The following is a 17,524-nucleotide window of genomic DNA, read 5'->3' as shown; positions in this document are numbered from 1 at the left end:
GTAAATTAAGGTGACTTGCATTAATTATAAAGATGATTTTCCATATCGTAAGATCAGCAACTGAGTATGTACCAAGTATCAATATGACAGACAATAAATGGTAATGTATTTATAGTTTATTCATATGTACAAATTGTGAATATCTCATTTCTTTTTTTCCTTCTTAAAGTTGTCTGTCTTCATAAATCGCATCTTTTTTGGATTGATGCCATAAGCCTTTAACCTGTCATCTGACATTCCAAAGTTCTTTTTCTTTCCTTTCTTATTCTTGGGTTTCTTCGGTGACTGTTCCTCCTTACCACCTTCATTGGACACGCCATTTGTATGTCCCACACTGTCCAACTTGGCCTTCTTCGGACTCAGTGTCTCTGCTCCGTCTTGTCCATGGTGTGAGTCGGTCACTTCCTCAGTTCTCTTCCTCTTTTTCTTCTTCTTTTTCTTCTTCCTATCAGAAGGAACATCTGCACCATCCTCCACTTTGACTGTGGTAATGCTATCGATAGCATCTGCTTCACTCTTGACAACCACCTGGCTGTCACCATCTTTCTTCTTTGTCTTCCCTTCAGAAGGAACATCTGCACAGTCTTCCATTTTGACTGTGGCAGTGTCACTCATAGAGTCTGCTTCACTTTTGACAACCACCTGGCTGCCACTACCTTTCTTCTTCCTCTTCTTATTCTTCTTTGACTGACTGGTTGCTAGGAGGCTTTCTGATGTAGAACTAGTGCTTGGTTTGGGACTGTTAATGTCCTTCTTCTCACTGTAATATAGATTGAACAGTTGTTTCAATGAAGCACAAAGCAGAACAAACATACAACCTTATACAGCTGCTTGTTATTGATTGACATTATTATCATCTATTGAATTGGGGTACGGTAACATGTATCAACCAGGTCAGCGATACTGACCACCTAATCCCGTTTGTCGTCTCTTACGTCAAGCATGGGTTGATAAAGACCAATTCCAACCTGGAATCTTCACTGTGCAACTCTGTCATCAGGGAAGCTGCATTCCACATCAGATCGTGTGGATTAACAGATTTATAAATGAATCATGGGTATGGAGTTATGGCCTTCCCCACAGAAACCATAGTATTGCACTGTATTAAACAGATGTGTTACGTATGGTGTATTTCTACAGCATGCTGCTTATCTTAATCATTTGATCATAACTGTTCAAAATATATTTTTAGCTGAAAATGTGGGAAAGAATTATGCAGATCCACTGCACTGAGTTACCTGTCTTGTAATGAAGTCAGTAAGTTGTATTTCTTCTTGGTGGTCGCCCGATGTCTGTAGGATGACAGGTCTTTCCTTTCTTCCTCTTCACTCCTGGAAAATCAAATCACATCATCAAACAGTCTGTAAACTGTCTGCCCTACCTGTACGTGTCTGCCCTACCTGTATGTGTCTGCCCTCCCTGTACGTGTCTACCCTACCTGTACATGTCTGCCCTCCCTGTACATGTCTGCCCTACCTGTATGTGTCTACCCTATCTGTACATGTCTGCCCTACCTGTACATGTCTGCCCTACCTGTACATGTCTGCCCTACCTGTACATGTCTACCCTACCTGTACATGTCTACCCTACCTGTACATGTCTAACCTACCTGTACATGTCTCCCCTACCTGTACATGTCTGCCCTACCTGTACATGTCTACCCTACCTGTACATGTCTACCCTGCCTGTACATGGCTACCCTACCTGTACATGGCTACCTTACCTGTACATGTCTGCCCTCCCTGTACGTGTCTACCTTACCTGTACGTGTCTACCTTACCTGTACGTGTCTGCTCTACCTGTACGTGTCTGCCCTCCCTGTACATGTCTGCCCTACCTGTACATGTCTACCTTACCTGTACATGTCTGCCCTACCTGTACGTCTGCCCTACCTGTACGTGTCTACCCTACCTGTACATGTCTGCCCTCCCTGTACATGTCTGCCCTACCTGTACATGTCTGCCCTACCTGTACATGTCTGCCTTACCTGTACATGTCTACTTTACCTGTACATGTCTGCCCTCCCTGTACATGTCTGCCCTACCTGTACATGTCTGCCCTACCTGTACATGTCTGCCTTACCTGTACATGTCTACTTTACCTGTACATGTCTGCCCTACCTGTACATGTCTCCCCTACCTGTACATGTCTACTTTACCTGTACATGTCTGCCCTCCCTGTACATGTCTGCCCTACCTGTACATGTCTGCCCTACCTGTACGTGTCTGCCCTACCTTTACGTGTCTGCCCTACCTGTACATGTCTGCCCTACCTGTACATGTCTGCCCTACCTGTACATGTCTGCCCTCCCTGTACATGTCTGCCCTACCTGTACATGTCTGCCCTACCTGTACATGTCTGCCTTACCTGTACATGTCTACTTTACCTGTACATGTCTGCCCTCCCTGTACATGTCTGCCCTACCTGTACGTGTCTGCCCTACCTTTACGTGTCTGCCCTACCTGTACATGTCTGCCCTACCTGTACATGTCTGCCCTACCTGTACATGTCTGCCCTCCCTGTACATGTCTGCCCTACCTGTACATGTCTGCCCTACCTGTACATGTCTGCCTTACCTGTACATGTCTACTTTACCTGTACATGTCTGCCCTCCCTGTACATGTCTCCCCTACCTGTACATGTCTACCTTACCTGTACATGGCTACCCTACCTGCACATGGCTACCTTACCTGTACATGTCTGCCCTACCTGTACATGGCTACCCTACCTGTACATGGCTACCTTACCTGTACATGTCTGCCCTCCCTGTACATGGCTACCCTACCTGTACATGGCTACCTTACCTGTACATGTCTGCCCTCCCTGTACGTGTCTACCTTACCTGTACGTGTCTACCTTACCTGTACGTGTCTGCCCTACCTGTGCGTGTCTGCCCTCCCTGTACATGCCTGCCCTACCTGTACATGTCTGCCCTCCCTGTACGTGTCTGCCCTACCTGTACATGTCTACCTTACCTGTACATGTCTGCCTTACCTGTACATGTCTGCCTTACCTGTACGTATCTGCCCTACCTGTACATGTCTGCCCTACCTGTACATGTCTGCCCTCCCTGTCGTGTCTGCCCTACCTGTACATGTCTGCCCTACCTGTACATGTCTACCCTACCTGTACATGTCTACCTTACCTGTACGTGTCTCCCCTACCTGTACATGTCTGCCCTACCTGTACATGTCTGCCCTACCTGTACATGTCTACCCTACCTGTACATGTCTACCTTACCTGTACGTGTCTCCCCTACCTGTACATGTCTCCCCTACCTGTACATGTCTGCCCTACCTGTACATGTCTACCCTACCTGTACATGTCTGCCCTACCTGTACCTGTCTGCCTGTTAATGTTTACGCACCTGTACTGACTCATCTTCTTCACCGACACCCATGAGTTGAGCTCCTTGTCTCGACACGTCAGAACCTGGATTTGAAACAGAATACAGATAGCATCACAAAGTCAAACCATGTCAAGCTGTCCAATAAAGTTTTGATAACCTCAAATCCTTCCTTATCTACAACCCGCCAATCCTATATCTGTGTTGTATTCAAAGGACCGGCCATTTATTGCAGCGGGCAGCAGAAGTTTTTAATGCTCTTATGTACTGAAAATAATGACCCTCCCTTAGGCTTGTCATATTTTTGGATGACCCTCCCAATGTCCTTGTACATTTCTTTATGAAGACAAAATGCAAAAGCATGTCATATTTTCTGACAATTTTTTTCCATGACCCTCCCTAAATAATAATGTGTATTATTTTTGTGATATTTTTGGGGTGACCCTCCTGATTCCCCCTGACCCACCACCCCTATCATAAATGAAAGGTCCCTAAATTTCCAAAGACGCAACACCCAGACATCAAGAATCTACCTCATTGACAGTGAGACCAAAGTCATTGGCCATGACTTTCCGATACTTGAATCTACATGGTATGTCTCCGATCATATCCTCATAGTCCAGCTTGTAGTATTCATCAACGTATTGCTCAAATGACTTGTCATCTGCAAAAGAAAAAAAAACACATGACAGTAAGACTTGTTCATCCTCTATTAACCTACACCAATGGGAACCACTGAAAGTCCTGACAACGGCGGCAGGCAACATCAAACATTTGCAAGTGACAATAATCTCAAGCGGTATTAACATTTTCTCTGATATGTGGAGATTTTTATTTGTCTTGTTTCCAGAGGTGGATGCTGAATCATGTTGCATATCTACCTGGGTTGAAGACGGGCTTCTCCTTAGAAAGAGCTTGTGCTAATTTGCTTTTTTTCTTTTTCTTCTTCTTTTCTTTCCCTTGACTTGGATCATAATCTGCATCCATCTGACAACAGATGATGACAAGATATGACACAATAGACAATGACACGATATGACACAATAGACGATGACAAGATATGACAACAGATGATGACACAACAGACGATGACAAGATATGACACAATAGTCAAAGACATAAACAAAAGTATAAACGTTACTACATATGGGGTTAGAGGGCAAATTTCAAGATTCTTGTAATGGCCGTGCCCACACTGGTGACAGCGATGTTACCGAGAGTGTAACGAAGGTGTCACGCGCTGGGAAGTAGTAGCCACAATCATACCCAAGGGAGACAACTCTGCATAAGGATTTGCTAAGCCTAAGACGACTTGGCCACACGTGACCAGACATGTTGGTTGCGACACAGACAACTACACCCCGCTCCAACAATCGTACCACAAAGTCTGGGTCGTCGGCGTACAGCTCCTCATCCTTGACCTCCTCGTCCTTGACCTCATCGTCCCCTGCCCAGTAATCCCAGTTGTCTACAACACAAAACATGTTATGTACATGTAGGAAGAGGCTCCCCTCAGTATGGTTGCTGTCTGATCATATATGAAGGACAAGATCCTGTTTAAAGTTGAATGACAAAAATAATTGTTAATGCTCTACCAGTGAGGTGACAGATATGTTCCATGAACAGTCTTACAGTTGACCAGAATCTATTCCAATCTGAAATTGTGTCAGAAATCTAGGTATATACTTTGATCTCTCATGATGGACAAGAGTGAGTGAGTGAGTTGGGTTTAACACCGCTTTTAACATTATTCCAGTTATATCACGGAGTGCAGGTTAATGTGGGAGGAAAGCCCGAAGTGATGCAGGTCTCAGACGTTTACCACTTCGGTGAAACCCACGAGCACGGGTATGGTGCTGACAAACCTAGACACATAATCGGGGCAAACCAGGATTCAAACCCACGATCATAGGTTTCTGGTGTGCCCAAGGGACGCAACTCTGCCCAGCGAAGCGCAGCGCCTTAGATGACTGGGCCACCCGTGCCCCCTGATGGACAAGAGCATCAGTTATCTCTGCAAGATTTGTCATTTCCACATTCTTCATCACCTTTCCAACAATGCTGCTGCTGCTACTCTCATCACCTTATCTCTTCCAATATCAATTACTGCAATAGCCTCCTTTTTTGTATCATAACAGATCAACTTGGGAGACTGTGGGCCGGAAAGGGTTCTCATCCCACCTCTTCCTTTCTGAAAGCATGGTGCGGGGTAGAATAGGTCTTCAGCAACCCATGCGTGTCTTACAAGGCTACTATGCTTGTCGTAAGAGGCAACTAAGGGATCAGGTGGTCAGGCTCGCTGACTTGGTTGATGCATGTCATTGTATCCCAATTGCATAGATTGATGCTCATGATGTCAATCACTGGATTGTCTGGTCCAGACTCAATTATTTACCGACCGACGTCATAAAGCTGGAATATTGCTGAGTGCGGCGTTAAACAACCAAAAACATGGTGCAATTATCCCCATCATCAGGCTACAATAACATTGGATCAACTAGTTTGCAGAGCCATAAAGGCTCTAGGAACTTAACATGATCCAGACTCCCCCACTGGGGCTAACAGTGCGTGCATCACCTGTCTTCAGGTCCTCGTCCTCCGGGGGGCACATCGGCTTGGCGTCCCCTTCCTCCTCCCCATAGTACTCATCAGCGAAGTATTGCTGCAACACATGCACAACCTCAGTACTTTTCAGTCAACAAAAAGTAAATATTTTCTGCAAACAACCATGTTGGCATTTCCCTTTTGTTCAATGTGTATTGAACACAATATTCAGGCATCTGTATGGAACACAATATTCAGGCGTCTGTATGGAACACAAAATTCAGGCATCTGTATGGAACGCAATATTCAGGCATCTGTATGAACACAATATTCAGGCATCTGTATGGAACACAATATTCAGGCATCTGTATGGAACACAATATTCAGGCGTCTGTATGGAACACAAAATTCAGGCATCTGTATGGAACGCAATATTCAGGCATCTGTATGAACACAATATTCAGGCATCTGTATTTCGAACATTATTTACACAAATTTAAACAAACTTGTAAAGTTTCATAAGTAGTAGTTAGGAAAATAATATAAAAAAATCCTTAAATATTCCGAGTCCAACGGTAGTCAAATACTGTATTCCAGTATTTTACTCATCAAGGAATACATTTATGTAGGGAGGCCCTTTGCTAGGTTGAATGTTTATCTGGTTACACAACTGTTTGTTTGCTTACATACTTGTTTGAACACACCCCACACCCCAAAAAAGAAGAAAAAATCACACCACCCGCCCGCACTATATTAAAAAAAAAACATTGCCTGAAAAACCAATTTTTTTAAGCCTAAATTTGAATGACTTACCTGTAAATGACCAAGAAACTAAACGTGATAACCTGCTGTTAAACTATGAAGTATCTACAAGGACCTAAACGTGATTCTCTTAATTAATGAAGAAAATACAAATAAACTTCAATGAAAGAAACTAAATATCTTATGCTAATGGTAATTCTAACTGGCTGAGAGTATGGGTATGTCCCCCTACAGTAGTCTGACGCTAACTAACTGATTGATGCCTGCTACTGTCTTATACCTGTCACCAACCCTTGCATTTCATACTGATTTAGCATGAGTGTCTAAACGTCCACATAGAAGTATCCATCCCTATTACCATGAACACACCTCATCTCACTGACCTGCATCATGCGATCGTGTTCCTGGGGGTCGAAGTCTCCCTCCAGGTCAGCAGAGCTGAAGCCAATGTCCTTGTTCCCGGTGATGTCACGCAGATGTTCAATCTTCTGTTCAATCTCCTGACGCTTCATCTTCTTCAGCTGTTTCAGCTCCTCAAGTCGATGATCCTTTTCCTGCAAGGGTGGTAACTCTTGCAATCAACAACATTCCTCTGGTCCTTTAGCAATCTTACTGTCAGTTTTCATTCAACCAAGGAGTGTCTGATTGCTTGTTGAAACCTTAATTAATTAATTCCTATACAAGAGGAACCATCTACAGACTCCATAAATAATCATTAAACTGTACTTTTTGCTTGTTTCGACCTCAGATTATTGCTTCATACCTAGGAATTGATGCTATATGTCAACTTATATCACATTTCTAAGTGTATTCATACAAATACAAAAAAGTCTGTTCTGTTTGTTGTTTAACGCAGCACTCAGAAATATTCTTGCTATATGACAGCGGTCTGTAAATAATCAAGTCTGGACCAGACAATCCAGTGATTGACAACATGAGCATCAATCCACACAATTGGGATAGGATGACATGCCTCAACCAAGTATACCAACTATAATTCCGAGAACAGTCCATGAGTGTTTGAAGATGTCAGTTTTTTAGTTAACCTTGCACACAGGAAGTTGTTCTCATACCTGCTTTTTCCTGCTTTGCTTAGCTACTCTCTGATCAGCTCTCTTGTTGTCTTTTCTTCTCACAGAGTCATCAATTCTCCGCGGAAAACTTTTGATCTGAGATGGTTAGAAAAGTTGTGTCATATTATACAAAACTGATACAATGATAAAACAACAAAAAATAAAAAAGGGCCTCTAATGTAAAACTGTCAACAAACATAATCTCTGGCACCTAAGCCCTGCAGTACTTGGACCTGGCCCTGTTCAACCCAACACAGCATCTCTATATTTGTTATCCAAAAAAGCCATTTTCCCAAAACTAAAACATTGACATTCCTACATTTTCTTCCTTTTATTTAACCAAAATTGTAGTGAGTGAGTGAGTTGGGTTTAACGCCGCTTTTAACAGTATTCCAGTTATATCTCGGCGAGTCAGCTTAATGTGGGAGGAAAGCCCGAAGTGATGCAGGTCTCAGACATTTACCACTTCGGTGAAACCCACGAGCACGGGTATGGTGCTGACAAACCTAGAAACATAATCGGGCGAACCGGGATTCGAACCCACAATCATGGGTTTCTGGCGTGCCTAAGGGATGCAACTCTGCACAGAGATTGGTGGCGCCTTAGACTACTGGGCCACCCGTGCCCCTCCAAAATTGTAACATGGCTGCTTAGGGTTGTAAAGCGGCCGGACAATACATGTTGCCTACTGGGATTATTGCTTGATTCTCAGTGTTGAAGCCGTGACAAAGCATGATCCCCCTAAACACTCACATCCTCAGCTCCCGGTTCCTCAAAACGGAAGTTGTACTTCCTCTCAAACTTCTCCTGCATTTCTATTTGTTCCTCGTCTGAGACATCATCACTGTCATCCACTATCTCATCATAGGTAGGAATCCTTGGCAAGTAGAAAGAAAGGAAATCATTTACCGTATTCGACATAATAAGCGACCAGGGCGCTCACAAAATTAGAAATAGGGGCCTCGTATTTGAATATTATTTCGGTGAAAAACATCAGAGTTGAAAGAATGTAAATTTTGTGGTTTATGCTGACAACCTGAAATGTTTATATACCACAGATATATTATTCCAGCATTTAATTTCCCATAATTAAGGATGCATATAACACACGTATTATACACGAATAAATAAGTCTTGTGTACATTGATCAATCTGAATGTTAATTGGGATTGTTCACTGGCCAATATATTAGCTAATATCGCCGTGGGCGCTTATTAGAGCGGGTGCTTATTACGTCGAATACGGTAACTATGTACTTTTCAATTCCTCAATATTTGTCAACAGATTCATAGGACTATTCTAGCATGCCCTACCTTTCTGCATCTACATCCCTCAACTCGACCCTACCTTTCTGCATCTACATCCCTCAACACTACTCTGTCCTACCTTTCTGCATCTACATCCCTCAACTCTACTCTGTCCTACCTTTCTGCATCTACATCCACCAACTCTACTCTGTCCTACCTTTCTGCATCTACATCCCTCAACTCTACTCTGTCCTACCTTTCTGCATCTACATCCCTCAACTCTACTCTGTCCTACCTTTCTGCATCTACATCCACCAACTCTACTCTGTCCTACCTTTCTGCATCTACATCCCTCAACTCTACTCTACCCTACCTTTCTGCATCTACATCCCTCAACTCTACTCTGTTCTACCTTTCTGCATCTACATCCTTCAACTCTACTCTACTCTACCTTTCTGCATCTACATCCCTCAACTCTACTCTGTTCTACCTTTCTGCATCTACATCCCTCAACTCTACTCTACCCTACCTTTCTGCATCTACATCCCTCAACTCTACCCTACCTTTCTGCATCTACATCCCTCAACTCTACTCTGTTCTACCTTACTGCATCTACATCCACCAACTCTACTCTGTTCTACCTTACTGCATCTACATCCACCAACTCTACTCTACTCTACCTTTCTGCATCTACATCCCTCAACTCTACTCTGCCCTACCTTTCTGCATCTACATCCCTCAACTCTACTCTGTCCTACCTTTCTGCATCCTTGTCGACGTATCTCTTGTTCAGAATGAAGTCCTTCAGGAACTTCTCGCCCTCGTCCAGTTCCGGATCATTCCAGTACTTCCTCAGAGGCTCCTGAACAACCAGCCAGCGTGTGAATCACATTGGTTATATAACAGCAGATAATAAAACTCACACAATTCTGAACCAGGTTGGAATACTCCACAAGATAACACCCAAATGTGCCATCACAACCATAGTGATCACACACCTGCCTGTGTCAGTTGGCCCCATCACAAAACTGAATAAGATGGTTGACATTGGCAAGAATCCTATTTTCATTATTTTTAGAACACATGCATCCCTCATTAAACTTATCGATGAGGCAAGTATTTCATCTGAAGCACACACATGTTCAGTCCTCGACGAATTCTGATGCTAAAATTACAAAATTCTGCAGTCTTAACATACCCATTTCCCCCTCCAAAAATAAACTCACACTGATTCTGTGAAAACTAGAATCCAAATCCGAAACAAAATAATAGTTCATCACAAACAACTATCATTAGATAAGACACACAATTATGCAAGTCAATACGCATAGTGTCACTGATATTTACTTACGTTTTGTATATTAGATATATACATAGTTAATGTAGTCATAATACCACAAGAACGTTTAAAAGTGAGAATTATTCACTTGAAACTTTGTGTTATTGTAGGATTCGTACGTATGTTTCATTCACAAGTTAAATGTTTGGTCATCATTCGAGTGCAAAAAATTCAACAGAAAAGCTTGAAAATAATGAAAGTTAGTGTACTGATAACAAAAGGCAAATTCTGCAATTTTTCAGGAATTCTGCTGTAGGTTACATTTTCTGCAAATCTTTCTGCACTCATGGAATTGCAGAATTCGTCTGGGACTTTGTGTTCTTGAAACTAGTGGTCAGATCAATTTCTCACCAGGTCCTCCTTCACGGCTTGGTGTGTCTTCAATGTCTTCTTCTGACCTTTGAGCCATGCAAGGTATTCCGTATCCTCATCTTCCTGGACACAGTGGATGAACATTAGTGAGCAAGTGATTGTTATTGTAAACAATGACACACAATCAGCCAGGTCCCACACTGTACTAGTAGTGGAACGATACACCGATGCATCGGTTGATCGCGATTTTGTACTTCTCGATACAAGTATCGATTCTTATCTTAAATGTATTCTTTAATAAATGTTACACCAAACACTAATTACCAGTGAAACAGAGTAGTGACAATGTAAATATTTTCCTCCATTGTGCCTATTGTAGACTATTGTAAGCCTATGTTAAAGTATGGGAGTTACGATCATCTTAGCGCTAAGATCGTTTGGTACCCTGGCACCCTGGTCCTTATTTCATTCAACTCTTGTGACAATAAAAGTGACAATATACATTTCCATAACCATAACAGCGCATCCTGGTATGACTAAGGGACATAACTATGCACAAAGAATTGTGATGTCATTCCTGTACACACCTCCTCTTCCTGTGTCTTGACCCTGTGTGTCAGTAGATCCTCATCACTGTCACTTGACCCATCCACTGCTTCAGCAATGCTGAAACACACTCGAGAGATGTGACTTTCGATAGATGCGATGAAATATACATGACAAAAGAAAACCACTGATAGTCATCACAATAGCAAGTAGATTACTTTTTTATATTCAATAAAAAATCTGGCACATTGATTCCCCGCTGTACTGCATGGACGTTGCCTTGACAGTACTACTGTATACAGACTCTGAATTCATTATCCACCTGATTCCAAGAGACGTGTGGGTGTCTATTGAGAACAAGTTCATCCATGGAACTACAATCAGAGCTACTCAAATAACCAATGAAATGGAGGACATGATCGGTTCTGGCACCATGACACACAATGTCAGGAATTTATGGGGGGAGGTAGAGGTCATTCTATCACAAATAAAAGCACTGCAACAGTGGTGCAATGAAATTCTGCAACTGAATGACGGCAGTGTTTAGAATAACTACAATAACACTGTTAACATATCAGACCAAACTTGACCAAGTCATCAACTCAAGGGAAAAATAATGGGGAACACAAGAAGGCAATAAACAGACGTGTAACTGAGTCAATAAGCAGACGTGTAACTGAGTCAATAAGCAGACGTGTAACTGAGTCAATAAACAGACGTGTAACTGAGTCAATAAACAGACGTGTAACTGAGTCAATAAGCAGACATGTAACTGAGTCAATAAGCAGACGTGCAACTGAGTCAATAAGCAGACATGTAACTGAGTCAATAAGCAGACGTGTAACTGAGTCAATAAGCAGACATGTAACTGAGTCAATAAGCAGATGTGTAACTGAGTCAATAAACAGACGTGTAACTGAGTCAATAAACAGACGTGCAACTGAGTCAATAAGCAGACGTGTAACTGAGTCAATAAACAGACGTGTAACTGAGTCAATGAGCAGACATGTAACTGAGTCAATAAACAGACGTGTAACTGAGTCAAAAAACAGACGTGTAACTGAGTCAATAAGCAGACGTGTAACTGAGTCAATAAGCAGACGTGTAACTGAGTCAATAAACAGACGTGTAACTGAGTCAATAAACAGACGTGTAACTGAGTCAATAAGCAGACATGTAACTGAGTCAATAAGCAGACGTGCAACTGAGTCAATAAGCAGACATGTAACTGAGTCAAACAGACGTGTAACTGAGTCAATAAACAGACATGTAACTGAGTCAATAAACAGACATGTAACTGAGTCAATAAGCAGACGTGTAACTGAGTCAATAAACAGACGTGTAACTGAGTCAATAAGCAGACATGTAACTGAGTCAAACAGACGTGTAACTGAGTCAATAAGCAGACGTGTAACTGAGTCAATAAACAGACATGTAACTGAGTCAATAAACAGACGTGTAACTGAGTCAAACAGACGTGTAACTGAGTCAATAAGCAGACATGTAACTGAGTCCAACAGACGGGGCAACTGAGTCAATAAGCAGACGTGTAACTGAGCCAATAAACAGACATGTAACTGAGTCAATAAGCAGACGTGTAACTGAGTCAATAAACAGACGTGTAACTGAGTCAATAAGCAGACATGTAACTGAGTCAAACAGACGTGTAACTGAGTCAATAAGCAGACGTGTAACTGAGTCAATAAACAGACATGTAACTGAGTCAATAAACAGACGTGTAACTGAGTCAAACAGACGTGTAACTGAGTCAATAAGCAGACATGTAACTGAGTCCAACAGACGGGGCAACTGAGTCAATAAGCAGACGTGTAACTGAGCCAATAAACAGACATGTAACTGAGTCAATAAGCAGACGTGTAACTGAGTCAATAAGCAGACATGTAACTGAGTCAATAAACAGACATGTAACTGAGTCAATAAGCAGACGTGTAACTGAGTCAATAAACAGACGTGTAACTGAGTCAATAAACAGACATGTAACTGAGTCAATAAGCAGACGTGTAACTGAGTCAATAAGCAGACATGTAACTGAGTCAATAAGCAGACGTGTAACTGAGTCAATAAGCAGACGTGTAACTGAGTCAAACAGACGTGTAACTGAGTCAATAAGCAGACGTGTAACTGAGTCAATAAACAGACGTGTAACTGAGTCAATAAGCAGACGTGTAACTGAGTCAATAAGCAGACGTGTAACTGAGTCAATAAGCAGACGTGTAACGGAGTCAAACAGACATGTAACTGAGTCAATAAGCAGACGTGTAACTGAGTCAATAAACAGACGTGTAACTGAATCAATAAACAGACATGTAACTGAGTCAAAAAACAGACGTGTAACTGAGTCAATAAGCAGACGTGTAACTGAGTCAATAAGCAGACGTGTAACTGAGTCAGTAAACAGACGTGTAACTGAGTCAATAAGCAGACATGTAACTGAGTCAATAAGCAGACGTGCAACTGAGTCAATAAGCAGACATGTAACTGAGTCAATAAGCTGACGTGCAACTGAGTCAATAAGCAGACATGTAACTGAGTCAATAAGCAGACGTGTAACTGAGTCAATAGGCAGACATGTAACTGAGTCAATAAGCAGACATGTAACTGAGTCAATAAGCAGACATGTAACTGAGTCAATAAGCAGACATGTAACTGAGTCAATAAGCAGACATGTAACTGAGTCAATAAACAGACGTGTAACTGAGTCAATAAGCAGACGTGTAACTGAGTCAATAAGCAGACATGTAACTGAGTCAAACAGACGTGTAACTGAGTCAATAAACAGACATGTAACTGAGTCAATAAACAGACATGTAACTGAGTCAATAAGCAGACGTGTAACTGAGTCAATAAACAGACGTGTAACTGAGTCAATAAGCAGACATGTAACTGAGTCAAACAGACGTGTAACTGAGTCAATAAGCAGACGTGTAACTGAGTCAATAAACAGACATGTAACTGAGTCAATAAACAGACGTGTAACTGAGTCAAACAGACGTGTAACTGAGTCAATAAGCAGACATGTAACTGAGTCCAACAGACGGGGCAACTGAGTCAATAAGCAGACGTGTAACTGAGCCAATAAACAGACATGTAACTGAGTCAATAAGCAGACGTGTAACTGAGTCAATAAGCAGACATGTAACTGAGTCAAACAGACGTGCAACTGAGTCAATCAACAGACGTGTAACTGAGTCAATAAACAGACATGTAACTGAGTCAATAAGCAGACGTGTAACTGAGTCAAACAGACTTGTAACTGAGTCAATAAGCAGACGTGTAACTGAGTCAATAAGCAGACGTGTAACTGAGTCAAACAGACGTGTAACTGAGTCAATAAGCAGACGTGTAACTGAGTCAATAAACAGACGTGTAACTGAGTCAATAAGCAGACGTGTAACTGAGTCAATAAGCAGACGTGTAACTGAGTCAATAAGCAGACGTGTAACGGAGTCAAACAGACGTGTAACTGAGTCAATAAGCAGACGTGTAACTGAGTCAATAAACAGACGTGTAACTGAGTCAATAAACAGACATGTAACTGAGTCAATAAATAGACGTGTAACTGAGTCAATAAACAGACGTGTAACTGAGTCAATAATCAGATGTGTAACTGAGTCAATAAACAGACATGTAACTGAGTCAATAAACAGACGTGTAACTGAGTCAATAAACAGACGTGTAACTGAGTCAATAAACAGACGTGTAACTGAGTCAATAAACAGACGTGTAACTGCGTCAATAAACAGACGTGTAACTGAGTCAATAATCAGATGTGTAACTGAGTCAATAAACAGACGTGTAACTGAGTCAATAAACAGACGTGTAACTGAGTCAATAAACAGACGTGTAACTGAGTCAATAAACAGACGTGTAACTGAGTCAATAAACAGACGTGTAACTGCGTCAATAAACAGACGTGTAACTGCGTCAATAAACAGACGTGTAACTGCGTCAATAAACAGATGTGTAACTGAGTCAATGTGCAGACGTGTAACTGAGTCAAAAAGCAGATGTGTAACTGACCTTTTCCGGAGTTGCTCCTGCTGCTTGTAGTAGCCAGGAGTCTGGTCTGGCTCCCGCTCCCCTGAGTCACTGTCCTCACTGCTGGAGTCCCTGAACACAGCAAGTGTCACTCACCAGATCAGGCCAATTAAAAGATTAACAACTCTTACATGATAAAGTAGACACAATATATGGATAACAACTTCTTTAATTACTGTGAAGGTTACGTTTCCATATAGATCCTTATACTATTGTCCAGCAGGTCTTGCTTGACAACCATTAACTTCTAAGTAATGCCTATCAAACAATTCTTACATGATAACAAGATGTTGCTTTATATACTGTTCATATGAATCACAAGACACACACACAATAAAATAATTGAATGATTATTCACACATATGAACCATGCGAACAGCATATTTTGTTCACATTAAAACATGAAGCCAACCCACATTCATAAATTTCTTAATACTAATATCATGGGTCTCTTTGACTAAGAATACCCTAATAAATACAACTATTTAGTTCTTAAATAAATGATTTTGATTATTCCATTTATGAGCTGCCTACCCTTGTTTCTCCAGGATCAGCTTTCTCTCATAGTCCTTCAGATACAGTGGTTTGTCCTTCTTTTTCTTTTCCTCTCCGCTGCTGCTGCTGCTCTCTTCTTCATCACCTGGACATAAGCAACTTTGGATATTTACGATGTATAAACTACCTTTTGTCTTCATCCTCAGTGCCACCCTCAGCTTTTCTAAATATTGATTTTCAGCATTAACCTCAGGTGAGGTGAAATTGGGTTTAATGGCGCGTCCAAGATTATTGTACTTAAATAGCGACGTGCATGCATGTGTGTGTGGCTGCTTGTACTAGTCCGAACTAATTCCGATTTATAGTGCTCACTCACTGAGATACCAATACCATGCCGCAGTTTAACATGCATTTCCCACTCAGACACAGTATACTGACTTCGAGCCGACCAGTCCTTGTTTTATCCCCTTAATGCCGAGCGCCAGACAGGGTAACAACAAGAACCATCTTTAAACATGACGCGGTCGGGGATCGAACCCCGGACCTTCCGCTCCCTGGGCGGACGCTCTACCACTAGACCACGGAGGCGGTCTGGTTGTGATGGGGCATATAATGGATCAGATGGTCAAGCTCAGTGACCAAGTTGATAGCATGTTATCGTACCCAAAAGGGGTGGATCATTACCCATAATATGACAATCTCTGGATGGCCTGGTACAGACTCGAGTTTATCTATAGTTGGAATATTGTTGAGTATGGTGGTTTTTCAAACAAGTAATGATAACACAACATGAAAGTTCAATATGTACTGATATGTGCTAAAACAATATGCTTCCACCTACTTGAATAAAACTTGACATCTTTCTGGTAGATCTTTGGATCCTTGTTTTTCAGTGCTGAAAGGGTCTTCAGCCAACCCTTCTCCAGATGTGAAGTGAGTGCCTGAAAACAAAAATGAATTGCTGAGGTTTAATGACTAGTGGGATCAGCAGGATTACTAAATATCCTATCATTTACATTACAATCACCTGCTGAACAAGCTATATGTCAGTCTAATGTGGGAGGAAAGCCCAAAGTCATGCAGACATCCGAGAAGCTGAGGACAATTCTGTTACTTGTGATTACCTCCCCTTCTTCATCTTCACTTTCTGAGTCGGAGTCGGAGCCTGATCCTTCCACATCACCATATTTGTCCTTCACTGAAAGACAAACAGAACATGTCAGAGAGATTATTACAATATATGACCATAGGCATCATTCATATGCTGTTATGAATGTTGATATTTCTGAGTTAGACTCAACATGCTGATGGTCATAATGAATTCTGACAGTGAAAAGTGCCAAGTATTTACATATTTGATTCGGATTCTCACAAAAACTGTTTGCTTGTTTTGTGACGTGATCTATGGCAGAGATCTTCACGAGAGGTTGTGGTATTGGATTCTAAAGGTCGGGACGTTATCGCGATTATACTCCCGATTTCTTGTTTCATATGACAATGTAGATTGTAGCGTAGGCACTGCCACAGCCACAGCCACAACGACAACTATTTTTGGACGAAATCATTTGATCTGAGCCTCTCGGATTCATCGAAAATGATGACATCTCATAAGGATAAAAGACAATATGGTTTAGTTACATCTTTGTAGCTCCTCTGCTTGTCTCCACTTATTGTATCGATCTGCATAATCTTTATTGATGCGAAATTCGCCGTCATCGTCACTACTCGATCCGTCGAACATGCTTGTTTTACAAATCCGGAAGTTGACGACCAGTGAAGAAACATTTGGAATGAAACTTAT

The 17,524-nt window shown here is 41.8% G+C and overlaps 1 protein-coding gene across 1 annotated transcript; it reads right to left on the bottom strand.

Moving 5' to 3' along the window:
- Positions 1-133: 133 nt before the first annotated feature.
- On the bottom strand, positions 134-17,483 carry LOC139478647 (protein KRI1 homolog). The gene is made up of 18 exons (XM_071261207.1): positions 17,362-17,483; positions 16,848-16,921; positions 16,565-16,664; positions 15,763-15,868; positions 15,211-15,300; positions 11,211-11,289; positions 10,663-10,746; positions 9,731-9,834; positions 8,479-8,602; positions 7,726-7,821; positions 7,036-7,206; positions 5,924-6,008; positions 4,726-4,814; positions 4,228-4,333; positions 3,880-4,010; positions 3,368-3,432; positions 1,239-1,331; positions 134-760 (listed from the first exon to the last, which is right to left on the bottom strand). Exons 1-18 carry the CDS (start codon positions 17,462-17,464, stop codon positions 145-147), a joined length of 2,316 nt encoding a protein of 771 aa, XP_071117308.1. The 5' UTR covers positions 17,465-17,483; the 3' UTR covers positions 134-144.
- Positions 17,484-17,524: the final 41 nt, after the last annotated feature.

Source organism: Haliotis cracherodii, unplaced genomic scaffold, assembly GCF_022045235.1.
Source record: "Haliotis cracherodii isolate W230 unplaced genomic scaffold, xgHalCrac1.p SCAF_4, whole genome shotgun sequence".
In the NCBI taxonomy this organism is placed as follows: domain Eukaryota; kingdom Metazoa; phylum Mollusca; class Gastropoda; order Lepetellida; family Haliotidae; genus Haliotis; species Haliotis cracherodii.
The sequence above is the reverse complement of the archived record's forward strand: the minus strand, read 5'-3'. Positions and strand labels throughout refer to the sequence as shown.

Coding starts and splice junctions, on each gene's coding strand:
- LOC139478647 (XM_071261207.1), bottom strand. CDS start 17,464: ATGTTCGACGGATCGAGTAGTGACGATGACGGCGAATTTCGCATCAAT. Junction 16,922..17,361: donor AGCAGAGGAGCTACAAAGAT/GTAACTAAACCA, acceptor TTTGTCTTTCAG/TGAAGGACAAATATGGTGAT. Junction 1,332..3,367: donor AAGAAGATGAGTCAGTACAG/GTGCGTAAACAT, acceptor TTGATTTTCCAG/GAGTGAAGAGGAAGAAAGGA.